General features: G+C 39.0%; 1 protein-coding gene across 5 annotated transcripts in view; it reads left to right on the forward strand.

Annotated features, from left to right (window-relative positions):
* LOC149319479 (interleukin-1 receptor accessory protein-like 1) overlaps nt 1-27801 on the forward strand; it is a 1062352-nt gene that overhangs the window by 485829 nt on the left and 548722 nt on the right. For all 5 annotated transcript variants that reach the window (XM_089511794.1, XM_089511793.1, XM_089511797.1 and 2 more), the window contains one exon: nt 19289-19568. In XM_089511794.1, the coding sequence (XP_089367920.1) occupies nt 19289-19568 (280 nt within the window). The remainder of the gene's footprint in view (nt 1-19288; nt 19569-27801) is intronic.

Genomic DNA, 27801 nt, shown 5'->3' on the forward strand with positions numbered 1-27801 from the left:
GTTAAAATTGATAGTCAGCTCATCAGGTGAGAGATCTTAGACAATCATTGCACATTTTCCTGATTATTGGAAGTTATGATAGTCCCATTAGCAACTCCCAAACTACCTGCTGGGAAAGTCCGAAGGTGTTTTTCTACAGAAGTCTCATGATGCTGACTCTTAGTGTCTACATGACCCACCACCCTGAAGCTAATGGTGAACAACCTGTCAGGGTTCATTTGAGTTCATCAGGAATATCACACACCTAAATTCAGAAAAAATACACTATGGCTAACAACTTGCCATGTAAGTGTAACAGTAGTGGTGAGCCATTTTGGTCCTCCAGATATAGTGGTCCCAGTAATCCTCACCATTGGCTATGCTGGGCAGCGATGATGGAAGTTGCAGTCCAATGACATCTTGTTGAGGTACAATTACTTAGCTCTAATTTACATTTTTTTAAAAAAAAAAAACCATACATGTAATTTTTCATGCATATTCACTGATAAGTCCTGTCTTATTCCAATGGACAACATCAGTGAAACAACCTACTATTTTGCAGAAGCTGGAAACATCAATACAGCCACAGGTGAAGACTTTCTGCCTAAAAAGTAAGTTCAAATTATTCAACATCACTGACCAGACTATTTAGGAGACTTTCTTCAAAGGAAATCACTATCTGTGTCAAAGCGCTGCATTTTCTGAATTCATGCAGCAATTATATATTAATAGTTTATATAGAAAGTTTCAGTGCACCATTTAGCAACAAACTGTTTATCCCTGGACTGCACTGTTGCCTAGCATTTTCCTAAAATATTACTTTTTTTCTATTTCTAGAAGGACATTAGTAGGTCACTGATGAATAGAAAGGCAAATTGTTAATTTGAATTTTATTTTCAATCAACATTTATTAAATCATTGAAGCAAATGACTTGACTTATTTTCTTCTGATTAACTCTTCCCTTTTTCTTTAATAAGAACACACATCTACACACTTTACCAATGAGTAGGTACAGCAAGCCCTTCTTATACACACAAACTGCATCCACGGTTTGAAAATGTTAAAAAAAGTATACATTTCAAATATTAAACCTTGACTTTCCATTTTTATAAGGGACACCATTTTGCTATGTCATTATATTTAATGGGACTTGAGCATTCACAGATTTTGTTATCCATGGGAGATCTTGGAAACAAACACCAGTGTATAACAAGGGTCCACTGTATTACTGTAGGTGAAGCCAACCTGGCTTGGTGGTTTGAGTGCTGGACCATGACTCTGGAGACCAGGGTTTGATTCCCAGCTTGACCATGAAACCCACTGGGTGACCTTAGGCAGCTCACATGCCCTCAGCCTCAGGGGGAGGCAATGTGCCCAGAAAACCTCTTGATAGGTTTACCTTAGGATCATGGCTTGAACTGGCAGGAAATATGTACATTCTTGTATATGCATTCTGCAGTGGAGATTTCCTATGCCCCATTGTCTGTAATAGCAGAGCCTGAAATAATCTCTTATTTAGATTATTTATATACAATTTAGTTATATACAATAGGTAGATGTTCTGTTGGCTGGATTTATTTAATCCATGAATTTCAGCTTCTTATATTCTTTTATACCTATATCGGTATCTCTTTCTGTGTGGATTAGTTGAAAAGCTGACAAGTCCCATAATGCCCCAGGTAATATGATCACCACTGGCTTTTTGAAAATTGGAATCCACAGGCAATGGAACTGAGTATATCTGTAACTTCCTTTTTCTATATATGGTCTTGAAAGCTGGAGAGTGAAAAAAAATGGAGAATGAAAAAATATGAAGAAATCAGCTCATTCGGTGTGGTACTGGAGAAGAGTTCTACACAGAGTGCTAAAAAGACAAATAAATGGGTCCAACAGCAAAACAAGCCTGAACTCCTCCTAGAAGCTAAGATAACTAAACAGAAACTCCCATACTTTGGACTTATCAGGAGAAGACATGACTCATTAGGATTGATAGGATAGCTGACAGTAGGAAAAGAAGAAGACCACATTACAGGTGGATAGGATAGGAAGCTGTGGTTCTGAATTTTCAAACAAGCCCTGAGCAGGGTTGTTGATAACAAGGAGACTGGGGGGGAAGAGGGCTTGTTCATAGGTTTGCCATCAAGTTGAAGTCAACTTGATAGCAGTTAACAGCAATAATAACTATTATAAAATGGTGAATTTCAATCAGTTGGGGAATATATTCTGAAAAAGTTGGAAATTACTTGCGTGGGTGCTAGCAATAACTTTCCTTTCATATTATATATATATTGCCTTCTTTCCATTATGGTGGATATTTATCTTGAATACATACTACTACACTTTTTCTCTTAGATTTACATAATTATACCACATAGTGATACTTGTGGTTTATTAAATAAGAACAGTCTAAATGAGGTGATATTTATTTTGACAGGTTCTTCAAACTGACATTTTCATTTACTTGATTTCTTGCAAAAGCCTGTCATGGAGATATATTACTCATTGAAACATCATAAAATCCACTTTCTTCCTTGGGCACTAAGCAAGGACTATATAATGAAGCTTATGCACACCAACATATTTTTGATTAGTTGTAGGAATGCTCCCTTATAGCATAAACTGATGCTTTTCGTATCAGAAGTGCCTCTAGCTTGAGCAGTATAAGAAGGCAGGAGACAAAAATACTTGGCATTTTATTCATCATTAATAAAAAAGGACTAGTTTAAAGCTATGCCTGCATCTCTTATTGTCACATGATATGTGAGTCTGAAGATGGAACTACAGATCAATGCAGAGAAGTACGGTATCAAAAATGTTGAGGTTGAACAGGGAACAATAGACTTTTTCTGTCTGTGCGTGTCTTTCTTAGAAGTTGTTGTTATTATATGGATCACACTCAGAAGTAAATCCCACTCCATTCCATTGGGCTTATTCCTAAGTGATTTAAGTATGAAGAGGATAACTGCTTTGTAATATAGACTTGCTGTGAGTAAAATAGCAATAGCAAGTACTGTATTTAATGATATTTGAGCATCCATGGATTTGGATATCTGGGGAAGGAGGGTCTGGAATAAAACCCCAGTGGATATCAAGGACCCAATGTACAAGATATACCTCCAGTCCTCTTGGTAGTATTCTTTCATAGCTGTTCTCTTTAATGGATTAGTTTACCTGTAAAGAAAGTAATTTATTCTTAAAATCTGTGTATGACTGGTCATATGGGGATAGATTTCTTCAACAGCTACTGCAACCAATTAAATTAAGAAGAGGCTCTTTAAAAACAAAAACACATGAAAATATGTGTGGGCCAGTTGTGAGTAGGAATAATCATAATCTGAGCCATGCATCTTCCTGTCTACATTCACCCTGATTTCTGGAAATAATTACATGCAGAACTAATGGATCTCATATCGACACCCTATAGCTTCTTCTGTAAATATAAGAATACAGAAAAAACCCAGAGACTGATCAAGATAAAGTGCACCAAGCTACTCTACTTCTTGAATGAATATCATATGGATTACTTAATAGCTGTTGTCAGTTTTGTTCAATGACAGCTTTCTATTTGAACTATTAATGGTTTCAGGATGAGAGAAAATTATTATGCTAGTTTGGAGATTTTGATATAAACAAGGTCATTGCATAATTCAGAATATATCAATGTCTGCATTCATGAGGGAGAGAAAACATAGCACCATACTCTGATGATAATTGGGCCACTGGGAAAAGATATCAGGTAAGTGGCTGCTCTAGATGTTTCTTTACTGTGCATGGATTTTTGTTCCTCCTGAATGTATGTATTGGCTTTGGAGAAGACTACTATGTAAATTATGCATAAAGGTCTTTCAAACCTACTTGATATAAATGTACAGCAAGTTGTTTGTCCTGGGACATGAATTACTGGCATATTGTAAATAACTCCATTTACAAAACAGCAATTCCCATTCATTTCCCCATTACCAATAACCAACAAATTTGAATGTAGTACACAGGAATTTACTGTTGCTGCCATTCTAGGGGGCTGTATGGGCAGTGAGGGCTGAGTATCTGCATGCTTAAAGCCCTTACCATGCCACCCATCCACCATTATGACACGCATCTGCCCACACGGTGTGCACCATGATCATGCACGCTGGATGCAGCACACAAATAGTGCTGTGCTGAAGGGGTGTCATCATGCCGCACCATGGTGCTTATTTTTGCTCCCTCTGGATACCGTGGCATGTGGTTGCTGTAGCCTCCATCCGGGGCACAAAGGGGTGGCATTGAGCCGCTCGTATGTACAGCCCCTAAGTAGTAGTTCTGGCTGTTGCACAGTGTGTGACTGAATATTAATATGCCATCTTTAGACTGTATGCAGTGTAAAACTTCACGATCTTCATTCATGTGATATTTAGAAAACACAATACACTGAATTTTATTGAAGCTGAATTGTGAAAATGGCTTTTTCCAACAGATTTGTTGCAAGACATGGAGGACAGAACAAAGATGGTTACAATGAGATACAGTGAAGCCAAAGCAACCATTAAAGACTGTTCTGTCTTGGTGACCTTCATTTGGTTCACATCACAATTAATTTGTGGTTCTATAGAGATAACTGATTAAATTGCAAATCCACCAGTATGAAAGTGACATGCACTACCATATAAGAAGCTAAAACAAAGAAGTCTCACAGGACTATAAAGACTAACAAATGTATTATGGCAGAGACTTTTTCAGACAAGATTGTAGGCATACAAATAAGGCATTTTGGGTCCCAAGCTAGGAGAAAGGAATAAACTAAACTACAATAAACTAAACTAAAAATAATGTTAGCAGCCAAGTCAGAATAGAGTGAAATCAAGATATACAAATATTGTTTGTAATTTTGTTGAAATTTAAGTATATCTAAAATACCAGCACTATTTTGAGAATAATTATGGTTTCATACATTTTACTGTTAATGTAATTATCACTGTCCGTATTTCACACGTTACTCTTTCCTCTGCTATTACTGTTAACATTTCTTTTCTTTACCTTATCTCTATGTAATGCATAATACAGTTGTCCCTTGCTATCTGTGGGGTTATCTGTTCTGGACCCAGCCATGTATAGCAAAAAACATGGGACCATAAGTCCTGTTCTTTTCAGGGGGTATGTGTGCCTGCTTGTGCCGCTGCATGTGCACATGCCCATTAAAAATGTCAAGACTTGCTGTCCACAGAAGCAGAAACAACAGATGGCAAGCCTGTGGTTGGTGCAGGCACACTGTATTTCAAATAAGCATGACATTCTGTGCTTGTGAACAACTGGATTTAGATTTATGACAGCCCCAGTTCTAATAAACATGGTAGTGGTTAATGTAGTGGTGGATGTGGTGCTTTGGTTTTTACTTGGTTGCAATATATAGGAATAAATATCTTTGCATTATCATCTTGATTTCCTCTTGGAGCTAGTAGTTGATATTACTAGCAGATGCTACAGCTGCCCCTAAGGTTTATTTGAAGCTCTGTCCCTCACATGCTATGTCAAAACCCATGAGGTCCCATCAGAGGCAATGGTATACCATTGTACCCACTGAAAGAAAATCAGTCTTCTTATCACACTCAACTTGGCCCTTATTTTCAGTTCAAGACTGACACTAAATGGCTAGGTTTACAGATGAATGAGAGACTTAATACATAGATTACCTTCTATTCACACTGCCAACCAAGGTAACTCAGAAAATGAACTAAACTACCCACAGAAACACAACTTTCTCCCGTATAATGTCAGGTCAATTAAAAATAAGTTACATATAACTTATTGCTACTTTATAGAAATTGGCTGGGTGATGGTAGTGGGTCCATGCCCTCTCAGTAGGGTATTGTATTAGTGTACAGGTGAGGGAATGTGAGGGGCTGGAGCAGAGTAGCTGTGTGCTATAAGGTTCATCTTACAGACAAAGCATGTGGGCAGCAAGAAGTGGCCTTTGGCCACTCCAGCCACGATTAGGTCACAATCGGCCCAGGACCATGGTGACAGCATGGACTGCTCCTGAAACAGACTGCCACCATGGTCCCTAATGGGCTACTGGTAGGAGCAAATTTTATCTTCTCCTTTTTCCAGTGCTTTTGGGGTCCCTTTGGTGGCCTTAGAATGGATTCCAGCCACTTTTTTTTGGGGGGGGGGGGAGGTGGCCATCTGAATGCAACGCACCGGAAGCTGCTGGAAGCTGCTTCTTTTGGCCCTGTTAATCTGACCCAACTACCTATGTGGGAACTAAATCATACTCAATGTGTATACATAAATCTGAAGACCAGAGATAGACTGGAAATTCTTAGTCTACCATCCACCCTGCTGCATATCAGACTCTCTGGCCAACCTGACAGAACTGGACTCATAATTGGTTTTGGAGTAATTTAGATATTTAGCCTTGAGTGACTATAACATTCCATTTGAGACTGGTCTTAAGTGCAGCTTGGGCATTCATGGCATTCATGACAAACATGGGACTATCCCAATTGGTCTCAGAAGCCAAACTTTCAGCAGGCCACACTCTTGGTGCTGTTTTCAGTTCTGAGCATATGGATCTGTGGACAGAGGTGGTTAATACCTCAGCATTGTCATGGAGAGACCATTTTCAGTTACTATTTATCTCTACAGAGATGGAGAACTTATTAAGGTGATTTACCCTTAAAGAGTAGTAGATATACAATCCTGCTGAAGCCCTGGTAAACAGATCAAGAGCTGACTAGGGCTATTGACACGATTATCCCCAAACGTCCTCTCTGACCAGTTACTTTCTTGATATACAGAAGATCTCAGGGAGATGAAATGGGGAAATCAATGGCTGGAGTGTAAATGGTGGAAAACGTGACATATCTGACAACACATGACATAGTGAACATATCTGTTCCTATAAGATGACAATGTGTGCTTTAAAGAAAGACTTCTCTGAACACATTGCACCTACAAATTCACATCCAGTTGAATCCATTTAGGGTGATGAGGCATGAAACTCAGGTATGTTCCCCTCTGAATCAAATTCTAGAGCTCTCACCAGTTCACTGTGATGCCTTTAATGATCATTTTACAGATAAAATCCCTTAGAAAAGAACTGACTTAGATGTCATTGTTATAGCAGTTGTCAATGTTATAGTTGTCAATGGGATGTCCAGCAATTCTGTAAATGCATTTTTTTAGAGCAAAAGGAGTCCCAGGAGCCACAAAAATTTTCAGTGGAGCCTCATGCACCCCATGTATTGCCACCTTTCCCAACAGATGAGGGAGGAAGACTACTGGGTAAAGTACATTATTGGAAGTGTGGTGTATGTATGTGCTGTTGCTATAACAGCACCGAATTCCAATAAACTCCATATGACATGCATCCAGCTAAACAGAAAACTGTCTACTCTGTTAAATACATGTCTAATCTTTCTTCTTGGTGTTTCCTTGCCTTTCTACCCACTGTACACTACCTACATCCATATATTTCAAGCCTGACCTACTCATGAATCTTCCATTGCAGAATCTCATTCTCTTTAGTTACCTTTGCCTTGTCTGCATTACCAAGAGCTCAGGCTGACACTAAATATATTATCCTGAAATTTCCACTGTGCTCATTGTTGGAACTCCTTTCATGTTCACTACACGCTGAAGAAAAATATTAAATCACAAAAGCTATAAACTTTTGGCCAACACGCCTTGGCAAATAGCTGAGTTGCAAGAGTCTAATAGAATATAATTTTCTACATTCCCACTTTTTCTTGCAACCCAAGGATAATGCCTAATATTGTAATATATTTTCTGTGAACCCCATAAGTTCAACAGATTCCATGATCATTTTTCATCCTATGAAAGAATAATATAATAGTTGTGAGACCCTTTGATGAGGGAGTATTTGGCATATAGCCTACTTATAAACTATTATTTACTTTTAAAGGTTAGTTTCTAAAATAAATAGGAACATACAAGTTGGTGGATTGATTATTCATTTTACTTTCCTTCAGATCATTTGTGATTTATCAAGCAGTCCATTTCGTCTTTTGCTTAAATTGTTGTAACCTGCTTTGATCTCCCTGGAAAAGCGGGCTATAAATAAACAGTATTATTATTATTATTATTATTATTATTATTATTATTAAATTTGAATGAAAATGTTACATTTTCTGATAGAGGGTGTTTTCATTTACCATTAATTAGACTGGGGTAGGCCATATGCTGTACTATGTTCTTCTTATGCACCCTTGAAATCCTACCCCCCATGTTATCACAGCATACACACGCACGCGCGCACGCGCACACACACACAAGTTTGTATTTTGTTTCTGGGAAAATAACAATTCTGGAAAGCTTCAAGGAACAGTATTAGCCCCTCAAAGGATTTCATAAAAGGTGTGGCATGATCTAGGGGGAAAATTGGTCGATGGACTCAAATATGTTGCAGATCTAGACTTTTAAACTTTAATCATAATGTAAAATACTAAGTTGTTTTATTATTATTATTATTATTCCAAAGTACTAGTGATAGTAAACTATATGGTATGTTTCATCTTGTCCACCTTTTTACTGTTCTAAGACAGCAACGTATATTTCTAAATGAATCCATTCACTGAATTTGGGTGGCATTTAAGAAATTACGTCTAAAACATTTCACAGTGTTCAAGGTTGCATCCTTTACCACTACTTCCCTTTATTCAATTATCAGAAGTGTGGCAATGAAAATTCTCCTAATTCAGGGGATGGTCAGCCCTTGGCATCAATTTGGGTTTGGTTCCAGGACCCCCATCAATACCAATATCTGTGGATGCTCAAGTCCTGTTATATACCATAACCTAATAAAATGGTGTCTCTTACATAAAATGGGAAACAGCAATGTTTGCTTTTTGGTTTTTTTTTTAAATTCAAGCCATGGGTGATTGAATGGATGGAGGGGTAACTTTTATTCATTTCAAGCTTGCTTGCAACATGGAACCTAAATTTAAAATAAACTGTCACATAGAGCAATTCTTGCCAGATTCTTTTATATATACCAAATGAATCAAGGTTAAAGTGTTATACTGACAAGGAGTTTAACCTTTTTTTCAAATTTTGTATCTGCAGCACAGCTTTTGTTTAGCAAAATGGAACACAGAGAGAAATATATTTTGTCTTTGGTCCTTGTTAATCGAATGCCCTGATATAACAGTGCTACAGAACATTACTGAATTTAAAGTTATGTTTCACTGAGAATACAGTTATTAGAGCACTTCACATTCATGTCACAAATATCTAGGCCATTTATACCTCCTGTCAAATATTTAAGAGAGAAAGGGACATGCAATGCATTACACAGAAGAGAACGGTAATAAATAATTATAGTGCTACCAAGGGGAAGAGAATTTATTTAAATCTCTGTTTCACAAATGCATAGTATTAAACTGAACACACAAGATATCATTCAGCATATCACTTGTATAATTACAAACCTCCTAAACTCTATAGAAAATAAAGTTTTACAAATAACAGAAAGATATGTGCAGACAGTAACACACATACAATATTACACACACACACACACACACAAATGTAAAAATGTTCAGTGAGTGCATGCATATTCATGTTTCTGTTTTGAGGTTCAGCTTTCTAATTCTAATTCCCCTCCCTTTTAGAAAACAGTATGTTCTTAAAGTAACACCACAGGGAATGAAATGAACAATATCCTCCACCCTCAGGACTATGGACCCTCCTTCTCTCTAATTCATAGAGATATAAAAAAAATCTTATTAGCAACTATAGCTTCTTGGTGTCTATTACAGAAGGGCCTGGGAATTCACTGAAGAAACACAAATATTCTAAATGTCAGATCTTGGTTTAATTGTAGATGAAATATGCAGTAGCTTGTTCAGAGTATTATACAGCTGTACAAATATTTTGAGACTGGAAATTCGAAGCCAACTAATATTCATACAAACAGGATGCCTTGATTTATATTCTGGATGAGAAGAACAGAATCCAAGTTCTATCTCCAAACCATGAATATTTGCAAATAATTTGGATCTGAAATTATCTTTTTACTAAGCTATCACTAAAAGATCCAAACTCTGTATATTGATTCGGTTGGACCATAACAAGCACTATATGGCTTTTTCACATGTGACATTTTCTCTACAGAGATTTAGGGAAGGGAGTATAAATAAAGATATAAAAATGTTTGTCTAGTGTTCCACATACACATTTCTTCTTTCCAAGCACAGATCCTCAGGACAGACTATACACACACACACACACACACACACACGCGTCAGACAGCAGTGTCCTTAACTCCCCCCTCTCATATCAACATAAGAAAAATGTCACATGTGAGGTGTCTGAAAAGCACTGCACATACACATTTGCAGAACCACAAATAATTTCAAAGCAGCTTTGATTGGTGAATCAAAGGTTATAAGGAGACTTATACTGTGCGCATATTTTTGGGAGGGAGGGAGGCTGTGACGATAAAAAGCACATTGAAGCAGGGGAAAAAAAGTCAAGGCAGTGTGAGATTATTTTTACTCAGCCTCTTGATAATTCACATTCATCTTGAAAGAGCCACTGTTGCTAAATAAAACTAAACTTCCAAACAGTGCAGTTCACTCATTTGAGTGAAGGTGTCATAAATTTTAAAAAGGTAGGGGTAAAAATCAAATCTGAAAAGAGTAGTTTTGAAAACTTTAAGATAATTTTCTATTTAGAGACATGTGTATGCTCTGTTGTTGCTATGTTAATGATCCTTGCTTACTTTTATGATATGACATTTCTTTCTAACAGAATATCCTGTTATAATTTTCACCCTGTGGTAGCCTGGTTTATTTCATGTTGCTTTAGTTTACTTTTAAATATTGATATATGCATCATGACAGATAAGTGTTTTTCGAGTTTTTATAAACTTTAAGAATTTCTTTACAAGTTTCACCTTTGTTCAATAACTTGGCCAGCTCTATAACCAATATCTGGCAGCCTCTAATATTGTCCTCCTTCACTAATATATATATTAGTGAATATATCCCATAGTCCGCCAATGAAGTTGAAACATCACTCTGTAGCACTGAGGGAAAATACAGGCGGGCTACAGACCGCCGCTTTGTGGCGGTCTGCCGCCGCCGCCGCTTGCTCCGTGCGGGAGCTGTAGCAGTCACACCGCGTGGCTCCCGCGCGGAGCAAAAAAGAAGCTCCAAAATGGAGCTTCTTTCCGCGGCGCACTGATGACGTCGTGAAGCGCGATATGTCAATATGGCGCCGGCCATGTAGAAGGGCTGGCGCCATATTGTACGGACACAGTCCGTATTAGACCCAGGGGCGTCTAGAAGAGACGCCCCTTTTTAAAAATGGGACGTCCTGCGGACGTCCCAACTGCTGGTGTGTAACCGGCCAGAGTGTCACTGGACTTAGCAGGTGCTTCATTCTTTGCTCCCACCAAGTAAACTCAAATGAAATAGAACACCATTAGAAAAGGGAAACAAACAAAGGTCACTCTGTCCAGCATCCACTCAGACCTAAACTAAACACTGGGTATGGCATATACAGTGCACCCAAATGCACTGGAAGTCTGCACCAGAAGAAGCCTCGGCGTATCTGGAAGCTATAATGGTGCGCCATTGTGTGCATGAGCCCCATTATCTTTAATGGGGCTCAAGCATACGCAGAATTCCCCTTACGCAGTGGGGTGGGGGTGGGTGGGTCCGGAACGGATCCCCCATGTAAGGGAAGAGCCCACTGTATTTGTAATCTGTCCCACCACTACATGGGGTTAATTCCCAATATTTCCACTCAGCTGGAAGAAGGGAAGGAAAAGACGAAAGAGAGATGGCTGGGACAATCATAGCCTGCCCTGGGCTCTGAGGGTGGGATTTCTCCTGGGGAGATTTCACATGCGACGTGCTCTCTCTAGTCCCCCAGGGGGAATAAACCATTTTAGCTCTGTGACTATTTTATGTTTTTGCTGGTTCCCCCTACCACATGGCCTATGTTGCACTACATTGCTACAGGTGCAGGTCAACCACCAGATAATGAGTCCCAAGAAAAACTTTTTGGGGACTTGAACAGACAGGCCAAAATAAAGCTGCTTCGGGCCACTTTGGAGGTATGCTATTTAAATGACACATACATCTTAAGAGGCCAGAAGGTGCACCAAAGCTGTGCTCCAGTCCTTAGGACTGGAGCGTGGCTTTGGCGCAGCTTCCAGACTCTTAGGATTCTTGCCAATGGTTTGGCTTTGCCTGGTGGTTTCATTTTGGGTTTTTGCCTGTGACTCAAATTATGTTCTGCCCATGGCTTCTCCTGCACTGATGGGTAGGACAATGGATGTGAGATAGAATTCAAATACATAGTCTGGGAAATCAGTATGGAAAAGGATCTTGTAGCACTTTTGAGACTAACTGAAAGAGTGAAGCTGGTAGCATGAGCTTTCATATAGAAATCAGTTGCATTGGAGGAGACAAGACTGAGACCCAAGTCTATGAAAATTCATGCTACCAGCTTCTTTCTTTTAGCCAATCTCAAAGGGGCCACAAGATCCCTATGCACACTGATTTATTGAGATAGCTTTAGACATATCTAAAAAAAGAAAAAAAAAATCAACCACACAAAAATCCTGAACAAACATGAGGTTCTAGGAATCAGTCTGAGTGACTGGTCCATGCCTTCATGGGCCCTAGAGATTTGGCTTACTTCCCCTTTGCTTGGACTTCAGCACATGGGATGGTTGTCTCAGTTTTTATCCTTTGACTATCCTTTCCCTTGAACATCTTTAGAGTTGAAAATAGCCTTCCTTCTATACTAGTCTTATATAACTGGTTTCTGATTTTTTTCCTACAGAATTAAGGTCCTCTTAATCTAATTTTATCTTAATCTTTTTTAAAAGTAAGGAAAATCATAAAGTGTGGCTTTGCAAAGAAAACACAATGTGAAGCATCCACATAGATTACCCCTCCTCCCCCCCCCTGGAATGTGAACAGAGCTGGCTAACTACCCTTGGTAGATATTTAACTGTTCATACAAATGGTTGACTCACTCAAGCAATGTAATGACTGAGGAGGGAATTTAGATCATAGATCAGCTTCTGTGAGCAAACATTTCCCCTCCAGAGGTCATTTCACCATTCATAGAAGCTCAACTAAAATTCTGGATGAGTCATCTCTTCTGATGTTAACTGCTCTCATGCATTGCTCAAGCACAGAGGTACAAGGGAAACCAATTAAAATGTTATAAATGTCTCCTTTTCCAGTCCAAGTCTTGGACACTATTCCCAGCTCAAACATAGCTAAGCAAAACACTCTCACTGGCAAATTTAACCCTCTAGGGACCATTTTTTTAAAATTAACTTGATGTACTTTTCCAGGGGTACCTTATGAAGGTCCCCCAAAAGCCAGGAAGTCTCTTTGCTAGCCCACTGATTCCAGACTCCCCCTTTAATGTTAACCTGTAAGAACTTGCTGCCACCATTCACTGAGGTACAGAGAGCCCTAACCCCCCCCCCCCCCAGGTGCTTAACTGTGTGTATCAAAGACAACATGTGGGATGAGATTGATGTTATTCCAGTTGCACTGCCAGGTAGGAGAAGAGAATTCTACTGTTCTAATTCAAGTTTCCTTCCCACAGTCTTCCACCGCAGTGGACTCTTTTATCCCCTCCTGATAGTGCAAGAGATCTGCAAGACTACAATTATAAACCCAACACAATTGGGTTTGCTGTTTGTTAGAAGCCATTATTAAAGTTTGTCAGCCATGCTCAACTTGTCATCCCTCCTTATAAGAATGCATTGCATTCTATATTACATATGCTTCATTAACTATAATGGTTTATTGGCATTGCAAAATGTAACTTTTCAACCCATTTTATAAGTAAAACTTCTGCATCACCATAATACTAAAATTCATATCAAATGCGTTTGCATTCTAGAAATGGCCAGCCCAAGAAACAGTAATTGAGAAATTACGATGCTGGATCTGTGTGTGATCACAGCTCCATCCTGAAGTATGGATAACTGCAAGCTTTTTAAAAAGAGAGCAAGGCAGAAAACATGCAGCTGAGTAGTAAAGAGAGGGGAGATTGAACAGGGATGAGCAAACACAAGGGGGAAAGGGAGATAAGAAACACCAAAGAGAAACAAGCAACACTATCCTTAAAAGTATTGTTATTTCTAGACTGGAAGCAGCCCAGGGAACAAAAACATGACTAAATTGCTGTCCTCTGAGGCTGTTGAAAAGGATTTTATGTAGCTTTTTTTAAAAAAAATAGAGTTTAAAAATCAAAAATTGTTGAGAGTGGGCATCAGTGGCATAAATATGAAGCCTCCATATTTTAGAGAGTGCCCCATCCTACTTTACATTGTAAAAGTTGATCTGCGCACGTAACTGGACTATCACAGAAATGAGTACAGCTGAGCCTCACTTTACACGAGGGATCTGTTCTGGAACACACACACACACACCGCCTAAAGCAAAAAGCATGTATGCTCAAGCCCCATTGGATAGAATGGGACTTGGGCTTCCCATGCAGCTGTGTGTGTGTGTGCCGCGGGCACGCACATCATTGTTTGTATTGCCCGGCAGGTTCAGCATAAGCTGAATGAGCCCGCATATGGCACGGGCTCACTGTCTTAACAATAGGCACTATTGTATGTTCCATAAACTATTTGAGCAAATGCCATTCAGACATGAGCAGTGTCTTCCATTTAAAAAAAAATCAGATAATTAATATTATCTGGTTTGTGATATACATGTAATGGCCTCATAGGAATTAAGGGTTGAGAGAATTTAAATGCTTGGCTCAGGGAGAAAAAAATATTATGGAAGCATAATCTGTAATGGAATCTATCTACAATCCAAGGCAGTGGATTAACATCCTCTAATACAAATCAAACCAACAATAAATATCACTGATAAAGGATGAAAATTAAAATTCCAGTCTTGGCAATTGCATGTAATTTGCATATACATTACTTATTGCTACAGGATGAACAGCGCTGTGTAAATTTACAGCACTTTATAAATAAAGGTTAATAATAATAATAATAATAATAATAATAACTGTATGCAATGATCTTCTCTCTGTATGTGATTCTGAACTTATACTAAAGATTGCCCATACAAATGATACATCATGACAAATCACAAAGTTTATCACATTTCAAAATCTGCACACCAAATCCCTAATTAGATGAGGGAAAAAATATTTCATAATACACACCATTGCCATTCCTGGGTGTGGGAGGGGGAGGAAGATATCAAATACTTATATTCCATTAGAAAAAAAAGCTTTATTATTCTTTTTTATTTTTAAATGAGTTTAACTGGCCATCTGCTTGCTACAGAACAATAAATATATAATACTGGGTAGTTATCAAATTGGACATATTTCTTTTCTACATTATATTTTATAAAATTCCAGCTGATGTTCCAAGTTATAGATCAATACTTAGTACTGTAGAAATTTATACCCAACCATGAAATAACTACACCAGACACATAAATTGGATGAATAAAGGGCCATTTATTTGACCTATAATCTATTTAAAGCTAAGCACTTGAACTTCAACCTTAACTTCAAACTCTGAGCAAATTGATTAAACTGAAAAGCCTGGTGCGGGTCCAGGTGAAGCCAGGTGTCAATCCTAGACTTCCTCTTCAGCCTTCCCTCTGGGCACAAACACCGAACCCTGAGGTAAATCCGATGATTCGGATTGCATCCTCAGTCCAGTCCTAGGAAGGTAAACAGAAGGCACTCTCCCCCAAACCCCCACGAATTTGTAAGGTTGAGCAAAAAACCCCATGTCTACCCCAAAGGCAGGTTCTCTCACGACTCCACGCCCTTTAACGTGTAAAGCTGATCAAGAGCCTAACTGTTCACCACAAAGGGGTGCCAATGGTGCGTACCAAACAGTTCTTTAACCCGATATGGGCCAGTGAAACCTATTTAACAGCCACCCAAAGCCAATCACCAGTCCTGGCACACAGTATGGGGTGGGCAAAAAACCCCGGGAAAAGGGGAGAAAATTCCTACCCGGCCCCGAAGTGACCAACAAATTCATACTGCATTTAGGGAGGGAGGGTGGGGGGTGCACTGTCCTTATATACTGACTCCACCTCCCATCACATGCCTCAGCTTAGTCCAATGGACCTTGCTGATATTGAAAATTCTGGTCTCTATCATGGAGGATATCAAAGCCCCACCCTCCCTTAAGGCTCTGCCAATCGTCCTGGTGTGAATTATCTATTTTCTTTTTCTGGTTGTCTGATTTATTTTGTTTCCAAAGTAATATGTGACAGTATTAGTAATATAGGACATGGATTTAGAGAGGTATATATATCTCTCTGTTTTTACATATGTGTGTATTTTATTGGAAACTTTTAATCCACCAAACCGAGAAATAAAATTAAGCCCCTGTTATTAAACCAGATTGGAGCAACAGATCAGGAGTTAGTGGTTCAATTTTCTACTTTCCTAAATCAATTGTTTCCTTGAAAACAGTATATGCAGTTGTGAAAATGGCAGGGAGGACTCTATAAGAATGGCTAAATATTTGGTTTGCTGGGTCTGATCTGAAGGTATAGCCTGCAGGGAGCCTGTTTATCCAGCAGAACGATCTCATTATGAGGACATTGATGTACTGTAGTTTACTTCATCCCCAGAAGCTATTCAAGGAAACAACTGGGTAAATGATATTCATCTTATCCCTTGCAATGTGCTATTATCAGCTGCAATAACAGGTTGTATATTAAAATAGAGATTAGAAACTACAGCTGCTTCACTGAATCTAGTTCTGAAGTTTCAAACTTTTGATAACAATGCAAGTGTTTTCCCAATGAAAAAGGGAACAAGGAGGAGGGGTGATGGTAGTGGTATGACTGACTGAAATATATGGCAGTAGAAACTTAGGCAAAGGGTTTCTGTTCTTGCAAATGCATTAGTTTGCCACCATCATGACTATTCAGGGAATATTATCCCACAGATGGACACATATGAAAGGGAACATTTAGATAAAAAGAAGCTATATGATACAGTAAAAATGTAGAATGGGTACTTCACACAGAAAAAGTATACATCAGTAGGTTAAATGTTCTTTTTATATTCTATCCATTTTGCTTGCTAGTTTCTCTATTTCTCAGGTGTGCTATTCCCTTTTTAACAAAGTAATTCCTGAAGATGTTGAATAGCACTAGACCCAGCAATAACCTCTGTGAAATGTGGCTATATTTCTTTTTTCAATTTTTGGTTAACCCGTTATAATAATTTTACTCATTTTCATCCACTAGTGTATAATCTCTCAGAAATAGTTTTCCTTTTTGGAGGTTGGTGGGGGTGGGGAATTAATAATCATACAGTTTCAAGATTAAAACACTGCAAACATTATTTTGTTTCTAAAGTTCTCGTGGCTTAAAATGATAATGTTTGCTTCTAGTGTCCTTTCAATACATTCATATTTATTTTAATCAGTGATAATAATCATCTATATATTTAATTTTGAGCCAGCTGTGATATAGTTTTAACATACCACATACTTACCAAGATTTATTTACATATTTCTATAAATGAAAGTCAAGTTTTTTGTGTACATAATAAATGTACAGGTGTAGATTTCAACTGACACAAATAAATGGATAGCCATTGGGACTGCATGGCATGATGAATTCTAGGCTCAACTATCTGAAGGCTAATGGCTCTGCATTGCCAAACTCCTATTCATTATGAATGAAAATAGACAAAGGCTTAGAGATTCATCCATATTTCTTTTTCACAGTGACTGCAGCAAGGAGACAGACAGCATCCCTGCACCTTACCTTGTTTTGTTGATTACCCACATCTAACCAATTTTGCCATTGCTAGATAGCTGACATTAAAGATTCAGGGTTATATTACCTTTGAGTGATATGGGTTTGAGCTACCAAGCATATGTAGATCCATTTTTGTTCCTTCCATTGAAGGAGGAAGATTGAAGAGACTGTGGTCATGCTCAAGCCTCTTCATCTATATTTCATAGCTTTAGTAGAGTTTCTGCAATAAGAAAAATGAAAAAAAAAAAAAAAAAGACTTAGGGTTGGCCATACCACTGCACAAGGTGAGGAGGTAATGTCAGGCAGCAGATATTAGGAAATATGCAGAGGGAAGTAGTGACAGCTTCCTTGTTGTCCCTTTTCACTGGAAAACAGAGAGAGTATATACAGTAGTGGTCTCCAAACTTGTATAGGCTACTGCCCACTTTCCTCTTGGGCAACAACACTAGTGTCACCCAATATCTATTTCTTGTCTGTGCACTGGTCAAATGGCTACTTGGCCTGCAGTGTCTACCTCAGATGCATCTAGCTCACCACAGACTCTTCCTCTGCCTCAGTTTCTCATGTGGAATACAGCAGCAGCACTCAGAGCTATTCCTCCCTTTCACCCACACCAACTTTAGCCTTACAGCAAAAGGAAGGCTGATTGGCCAGCTGTTTGGCTGCTGCTCCCAGGGTAACCAGTGCAAAGGGTACAGCACTCATGTAGCCATTTGTGCACCATTTAACTTATTCTCTAAAATTAATTCTAGATTATTTAGTAATTTTAGTCCTGTCACAATACGATGTCTCTTCACCTAAGTTAAGATTAAAATGTTTGGTTGGTGTCTGTGGGTATGTGAGCTCTTGTCTTTATCTGGAAAAATCCCTGAAAATACTTTTTTGATTTCTTCCCACCCATAGTGTTTGTGTTAAGGAATGCTGGATAGTTCAGTTTTCTAACCAATATTTAGTGCTGACACATAATTGATTTGTATAGATTCGTTTCATTCTGCTGTGCAATTAGCCATAACATTAAGAATTTTCCCACTCAACCTATTCTACAATTTAACTTAAACCTCTCCATTCCATCTAACTGCTACTTGCTGAGAACTTGGAAAGAACTTGCATAACTTGGATAATTCATTGGAAAGACTGGATAATTCATTCCCCAGTCCTGAAATGGAAGAATTCTTTTCATTCGTTTATATTGTTATCTTAATTAATGGTGTTAGACTGATTTTGTTGCACTTCTTTTACTAAAATGTTGATGTTGTAAAATATATCTAAAAGAAGGAATAATCCCATATTTATCACAGAAATTATGAAGGTGGTGGTCTGCTCATTGTTTCACATTGAGTAAAATATACTCTCTATATAAGAGAGAACAATTTATTGTGTCAAATCTTAGTAACATATTCAGTGCACTCAATCTGAGATATAATTGTTTTAAACAACTCTAGAATGGTCACTAAAGAAAAGTAGGTTTTCAAATTAGGCAGAGACTGCATTCTGCTTTCTAGAATATGCAAATTCCTAAATTGTTATTTTTTTTTCTTTTTTTGATCTTTAGCGGATGGATGTACTGACTGGTCGGTGGATTACAAGAAATATCAAGTCTTAGTGGGAGAACCTGTTCGTATAAAATGTGCACTGTTTTATGGATACATAAGAGCAAATTACACTCTAGCACAAAGTGCTGGACTCAGTTTGATGTGGTACAAAAGCTCTGGACCTGGAGATTTTGAGGAACCTATAGCTTTTGATGGAGCCAGAATGAGCAAAGAGGAAGATGCGATTTGGTTTCGTCCAACGGTGGCACAGGACAGTGGACTTTATGCATGTGTCATAAGGTAAGTAGCTTTGATTTTCTTCCCCCAGGGAAATCACAGAGAAGCTTTATAAAATGAAGTTTCTTTGTTCTTTACAACACCTCATGATTACAATTTTATCATGTCATATTTTTTATTCTGCTGGGTTTGTACGTAATGGGTGTCTTTACCTCTTCAGTGTATTTATGTTTATCTGTTTTATGTTCAGTAGAAACTATGTGTATTTTACATATGCTGCCCAGTCAGTTTCAATTGGTCTTCACACTGTGTTCCGGTGTGGTGAAAACTCCCCATAGTACATTTTGAATGAGTTTGCTTTGAATATGTAATCTTTGAAATGGCATTTTTAGTAGACATATAAGCCATATTTATGACTTTGCTGTTCCCTGAGGAAGGAAATATATTTTATTGCCTACTGGGAGTGTTAAGATTAGCAGATTCCATTTTCCCCCTGCTACCTGTATTTTTCTGTTATTTCATTTATGCCATGATTGTCACATAAGTCATTAGAATGTCTACAGAAATGATACCTGAAGGAAGGAAAGACTTGGTGAAGGCAAACTAATTTCAGGGGAAATAATTCCCTAAAATTTATACTACAGGTATCATTTCACAGTGATCGTAACAGCTGCATAATGAAACAGGATGAGATTAAACTCAACATGTTTTAAATGACACATGAATGAATTGCATACACATACATGTTCCAGTATAACATATCACTTCTTATGCTTATGAAATGCATATCCTACTGTTCCATATCTTTCTGCATTACTAAACAGATTCACTCTGAGACATATTTTCCTGCTTAGGGAGAAAACAAAGAGAATCTAAGCTCCCACTTAGATTTTGAAAATTACTAGAGAATATAGAATTAAATTTAGAGATAGGTTAAATGATGCATGTAAAAATGCATGAAAGGCCTTGCAGAGAAAATGCACAGTTTATTGCTAAATGGATTGTAACATTTTGGTTATTGCCCTTTGCAGAAAGACTGTTAAAAGCTCTGATTGCTTTTCATTGACACATATCTATAGATATGATCAAGTTACTGGCTAAGCACGGGTTCCATTATAGATTAAAGTCTTGAAAGTGTGACCTCACCTTTTATTAAGTTACTGGCTAAGCACGGGTTCCATTATAGATTAAAGTCTTGAAAGTGTGACCTCACCTTTTATTAAGGTAGCCTGATTCCATAACCAGTTGATAAACATAGAAATAAACTATGCAATATCTTTGCCCCCCCCCCCCCCCTTTTAGCACTCATTGCTAAGTATTCAAAATATTGCCACACATAGGAAACTATGCTCTGTGAGGAGTATCTTAGGGAGCTTGGTATGTTTAGCCTGTGGAAGAGATGATTAAGTGGTGACATGATGGCCATGGTTTATTTGTTTAGAGTATTTATACACTCTTCATCCACAATGGCTCTTAGAATGGCTTAAGAGTTTGCTAATTTGATGGTCTCAGGCCTACAATCTAAAAAGACATGATACAAAAGGAGAAGGGAATGGCAATGGCCAAGGGGACTAGGTTCAGCAGATACTGCTGATTCTTCTCGCCCTCCAAACCCAGGACAGTGGCAGTTGGAATTGAGGGAGTGCCCTTCATCCACTTCTGAGGCTAGGCATGGTGGAGCTGTGTCTGGCCCTTTTTCTCTGAGGCCAGGGTGGTAGCAGTTAAGATGCAGGGAGGATCTTTCATTTGTCTCTGGACTGGGCATGGTGGAACTTTGCCTGCCTCTTCTTCTCTCCCTCTGAAGCCAGGGTGGTAGCAGCAATTAAATATTTGAAACTATGCCATATGGAAGAAGATGCAAGCTTGTTTTCTGCTGCTTCAGAGACTAGGACACAGAACAAGGAATTCAAACTACAAGAAAAGAGATTTCACCTAAACATTAGGAAGACCTTTCTGATGGTGAGAGGTGTTTAATAGTGGGATATGCTGCCTCAGAGTGTGGTGGAGCCTCCTTGTTTGGAAGATTTTAAATAGAGGTTAAATGGCTAGCTGTTGGGACTGCTCTGAACTTCCATATTTTTTTAGTTCACCATACCAGTACTTATCTACTCTCATTATGTGCTCCATTCTTCACAATGATAAATACTTTTCCTTATCATTGATACTCACTCCATTCTTCACAATGATAAGTACTTTCCCCTATAATTGTTACTCATATGCTCATGAATAGAGTAAAGGTGAGTAATTGCTTAGGCTCAAGTGCAGGTCCTAATGATGTAGTTTGGTCATATATTAAAAGTCCAGCCTTTAATGCTAATTTATACATGGCATTATATCTGTGATCTCAGTTTGTTCTCTTTGCTGAAAGTGCTGTATAATTTCTCCATTCATTTATCAAATTCAGTCATTTTAGATAAATACTGAGCTTATTTCTTTGGGGGAGGGGGGCATCATTGTGTACCACAAAAAGCTTCAGGCTTTTTGCTTATGTAATTCAGACTCTCTGCCTGCGAACATCTGTGAACTTCCAGATTATCCACTGTTGGACTGCAAGACATAATTAAGAAAATTAGCATGTTGAGTGAGCTATATTTATTAGTGAATGACATGAATATACTGACCTGCTGGCCTTTCTACAATAAAGCCACCTTTATTTTCTAGCCATTAGCTGGCAACCAATCTTTTTTCCCCGACCGATGCATTAGGGAAGTTGCAAATGGATACAGTATGACCCTAATATTCTAGTCCAATCTGCCCTTGACACTGACAGAGGTGTCTTTGTTTTACCTGACAATCTGAGCGGTTTGAAAAAGGCTCTCCATTTTATAATGAAATATCTCAAACATTAGCTGATGCTACCCACAGAACTCTCTTCTTCTTGTTTTCTCTTCTTTCTCCTCTTTCTTGGCCTTTCTTTTCACAAGGCATGTACATAACACTTTGTAGTCAAAATACACCAAATCAACAGCAATAACTTTCCTTCCGTCAGGTCCCTACAATCTAAGTTTTGATAGAGGAACTGATAGAGTGGAATGAAGTAAGGAAAGGATTATCTGGGAACCAGTGAATGAATATGAGCCTAGGTAGCAAGTTTATTTAGACCTTGCATTTTAGGGTAAAGAAGAAGGGGTTAGATATATGACTATTGATCCTGTATGTGTTGTTTGTGATAATGTTTTTAACCACACTTTTTTGTATGCTGTGCAGCACAAGGAGAGTTCTGTTGATGAAGCAAATAAAAGCAAATGAAAGGATTATAAGAAAAGTAAGCAGGAGACGAAATGGCTGCTGAGCCCTCATCTCCATCTTAATAGATAAATGTAAAGGTATAGTGTTGATTCCCAGGATGTTACCTGGCAACCACAGTTTGAAGAGTATACAGTTAAAGCCACACTTGTCTTAGTATTAACTGGCATTCTCTCAGTAATTGTACCATGTCCTATATGTAATAGAAATAAAGGCCCGTTACAGACCGCCCAAAAGGGGAGGTCTCGGGCCGCTGCCGGTTGCAGCGCAGAGGAGTCGCAGCAGCCAAACCGCGCAACTCCTCCACACTGCAAAGAAGGAGCATGAAAATCGTGCTCCTTCCGGCAACCCGGAAGAGATGCCGCAAGTGCCAAAGCGCGCACTCGCGGCGTCACTTCCGCCGCGTGACGTGCGGATGCAGAGCGTCCGTTACATCAAAATGGTGGCATCCGTGTGGAACGGCCGCCGCCATTTGTTATGGACTCTGTCCGTAACAGGGTAAGGCTAGAAGAGACGTCCCTTTTTCAAACTGGGACGTCCAAAATGGCGGTCTGTAACCCGCCAAAGTTTCCTTTCCTTTTATACTATATGTACAGACATAATAATAATAATAACATTAGTTATAATGTCCTTTGCATCAAACAGCAGAACATTGAACATATATAATCCCAAGAACAATAACAATAACATAAAATATACATGAACTCTCCAACTTCCCATCAGTCACTATCTATTTCAGCAACCTTAGGCACAATTCAGCAGCTTAATCTGGTGAATGAAACAGCAAGGTTTTCAACCCCATATAAAAATGGGTGAGATCCTCTTCCAGATGGAGGTCCAAAGGAAAACCGCTCCACAGATGCGGAGCCAGATCTTGAAAGGCTCACAGCATTAACAGAACTGGTAATTGGACTGTGGATACACCAGATACTGGTTCAGTACCACCAGGAGCCTGCTTGTATAACCTGGTGGGATGAGTCTCATAAATGGAATGTAGTAATAGGGGGGTATAACCTTTTTAGGAGAAATAGGCTAAACAAGAAAGGAGGAGGAATAACATTATATGTCAGTAATGTTTACATCTGTAAAGAGATCCAGGACTTATATTCTGAAAGCCAGATGGAGAGCATCTGGATAAAAATGAAAGGGGAGGGAAACAACAGGGATGTTATTGTGGAAGTCTACTACAGACCCCCTAATCAAACTGAGGTGTTTGATTATGCCTTTTTAGAAAAGATGACCACACACTCAAAAAGGAGAGAGGTAGTAGTGATGGGTGACTTCAACTATGCTGATATTTTCTTGAAGTTAAACTCAACCAAAACCTCAAGGTCTCGCAAATTCCTCACTCATTGTCCAAAAGGTGGAAGAGGCAACAAGGGGGTCAGCTATTTTAGAACTGACCCTAACCAACAGGGATGACCTGGTTAATGGAGTGAAAGAGGAGGGATCCTTAGGTGGGAGTGATCATGTTCTCCTGGAATTTGTTATACAGTAGAAAGGAGAAGCCAGACACACATTCTAGACTTTAGGAAAGCTGATTTCAGTAAACTAGTAAAGGGAAATACTGGGGGTGATCCTATGGTCAGGAATACTAGAAGAGAAGGGAATTCAGGATGAATATGAGTTTCTCAAAAGGGAGATACCGAAGGCACAATTTCAAACTGTTCCAATCAGGAGGAAAAGGGGGGTGGTGGTTAAGAAACCAGGGTGTATGACGAAAGAACTTTCAAAGGATGTAAGTTTTAAATGGTACCTGTATAAGAAATGGAAAAAGGGGGAAATCACCAAAGAATTCAAACAAATAGCGAGCACATGTAGGGGTGAAGTCAGAAAAGCTAAAGCACAGAATGAACTCAGGCTTGCTAGAGAAGTTAAGAACAATAAAAAGGGCTTTTGGGGGTATGTTCTCAGAAAAAGGAAGATGAAGGAAATGGTAGGGTCACTGTGTGGAGAAGATGGCAAAATGCTAACAGGGGACAGAAAAATGCAGAATTAATCAACACCTTCTTTGCCTCAGTCTTCTCACAAAAGAAAAAGGGAGCAGTGGAACCATAGGGGGAATCCAGCACAGAATAAGTAAAGAGGTAGTACAGGAATACCTTGCTAATCTAAATGAATTTAAAACTCCAGGACCAGATGAACTACATCCAAGGTTATTAAAAGAGCTGGCAAATGTAATATTTGAGAACTCCTGGAGAACAGGAGAAGTTCCAGGAGACTGGTGGAGGGCAAACGTTGTCCCTATCTTCAAAAGGGGGGTTAGGTTCCCAACAATTATAGCCCAAATATAGTTAGTCTGACATCAATACCAGAAAAGATGCTACAGCAGATCAATAAATAGAGAGTCTGTGAACATTTAGAAAGGGACACCATAATCACAAAAAGTCAACATGGCTTTTTGAGAAACAAGTCATGCCAGATTAATCTGATCTCTTTTTAAAATATAAAATTACCACCTTGGTAGATGAAGGGAATGCTGTTGTAGGATTCTTAAAGCCTGGACTTTCTCTCACTATGTCTACTGGCTTGACAGAGCAGAGGGACAACAGGACCCAGAAGGCTGAGAATACAAAATTGTTTATTGCTGGCAAAATTCCTCAGTGGAAATCAAGTTTCAAAGAACTGAGGCAAAGAACCAAAGAAAATGGCTGTTCATATAGGAATTCAAACAAGGAGGTCCCTAACAATACATTCCATTGCCTGGTTCAAAGTGCAAATGTACAAAACTTTCATACACTCAGGACACAGAATTTTGAATATTAAAAATACATTTTTGACTCATTTGGAATATTCCATCACTCCTTATCACTTATGTGTTATTTCCCTCATCCAAGGATGCTGCTCTTAATTGTTTGGGCTTCTAAAACAAACTAGACGCCTTGATGCTTACAAAGGTCAACTTATTCTATAAACATTTCTACTGCAAATCCTGTTCAGCATTTTCTCTCTCACACAAAACTTTGTCTCCAGAAAGCCCAATTCTATATATCCATAGTGCACCCATTTCTGTAAATCTATGGCGGGGATATTAATCATTAAAAATCCATCCATCTCACTGTGGAAATTGCATACCTTTGGCGGGATTCAGACCACCCCTTTGGGGTAGCCTGCACCCTCCCCTTTCCCTGACGGATCAGGGCCTGAGCTGCCACAGCAGCAGCCCCAGAGGCCCCAATCCAGACAAGGCAACTGTTAAATGGATTTGTAATTGGCTGACCGGCCAATCCCAAAGTGTACTTAGCAATTGCTCCTCTTCAGCTTTGAGAGAAGTGACCAGTGGGGTGCTACAGGGTTCTGTCCTGGGTCCAGTGCTATTGAACATCTTTATCAATGACTTAGGACTATACAGACTGCTCCAATGGGATAGTCTGCAGCTGCCCCATTACTGACATGATCAGGGTCATGGCAACCTCATGCCACGGCCCCAATCTGGCCTCTGGAAGGCATAAAAAGGAGCCACCCAAAATGGCTCCTTTTTGTGACCTGCAAGGGGTGCCATAGCTGTGGTGGCATGGCTTTATGGTGCTCTTTTGGTGCTGCATCATATGGATGCAGCACTGGAGTTCCACAATGATGGTGCATGCAGTGTGGACCTGTGCAGGCCAAAATGGTGCCCTGAGGGCAGAATTAGGGTTTCCAGCATGAGGACGGTGCACCCTGACTCCACCCACAGACCAGCAAAAAGTCTGTATAGGCCCATAGATGAAAGAATAGAGTGCATGCTTATCAAATTTGCAGATCACACCAAATTAGGAGGAATAGCTAATACCCCAGAGAACATGATCAAAATTCAAAATGACTTTAGTAGATTAGAAACCCGGGCCAAAGCTAACAAAATGAATTTCAGTACAGAAAAATGTAAGGTACTGTACTTAGGGCAAATAACTGAAACACATAGATATAAGATGGGGACACCTGGCCTAAGGAGAATATGTCTGAAAGGGATCTAGGAGTCCTAGTACACCACAAGTTGAACATGAGTCAACAGTGTGATGCGGCAAGGATAATTTGAGAGTGTATCTCCCCATACGAACCATCGAGAGCTCTAAGATCCTCAGGAGAAGGCTTTTTCATGGTCCCACCACCATCCCAGGCTCGCCTGGTGAGGACATGAGAGAAAGCCTTCTCAGTGGCTGCTCCTAACCTGTGGAACTCCCTTCCATGGGAGACTTGGCTGGTCCCCTCACTGTTGGTCTTTCACTGGCAAGCGAAGACATTTTTATTTAAACAGTCCTGGTGCAGGCTTGGTTTTATTGGGGCATGAAGAGGTTGGTTTTAGATTATTATTTTTAACTTTGAATGGTTTAAATTTTATATTTATATATTTTATATTTTTTACAATTTTAATTGTAAGACTTCAATTGTTGTTTTAATGTGTTTATGTATGTTGTTAGCTGCCTTGGGTCCCACTTTGGGAGGAAGGTGGGATAAACATTGAATAAATAAATAAATGAAATGAAAAGGCCAATGCAATTCTAGTTTTCATCAATAGAAGTATAGTGTCTAGATCAAGGGAAGTAATAATGTCACTCTTGGTCAGGCCTCACCTCACTATTTCCCTTTCTGAACACCATAATTCAAAAAGAATGTTGACAAATTGAAGCATGTCCAGAGGAGGGAGACTAAAATGGTGAAGGGTCTGGAAACCATGCCTTCTGAGGAAAGACTTCGAGAGCTGAGTATGTTTAGTCTGGAGAAGAGACGGTTTAGGGGTGATATGTTCCGGGCTGGCTCATCCATATAGCTACCATATGACGGTTTCCTTGTACAATCACCAAAACATAAATGTATGCCTCCTTGTGTCCTGAGTACATTTTTTAATTGGCTTTTTGACTAATTCTCATTACTATGACGAGAGATTGGAATCTAAGTTTTATTTCATGTTTAGCTTTAACAAACAAAACAGTGGAAATCAAGGGGTGAAAATAATTATGAAGGGTGACAGGGGGTGCCAAAATATTTCTCGTCTAGGGTGGCCAAATATCTAGAGCTGGTCCTGGATATGATAGTCCTGTTTAAGTACTTGAAGGGGTGTCACACTGAGTAT

This window comes from Sceloporus occidentalis, unplaced genomic scaffold (genome assembly GCF_023333645.1).
Source record: "Sceloporus occidentalis isolate IW3139 unplaced genomic scaffold, rSceOcc1.0.p SCAF_2, whole genome shotgun sequence".
Classification (NCBI taxonomy): domain Eukaryota; kingdom Metazoa; phylum Chordata; class Lepidosauria; order Squamata; family Phrynosomatidae; genus Sceloporus; species Sceloporus occidentalis.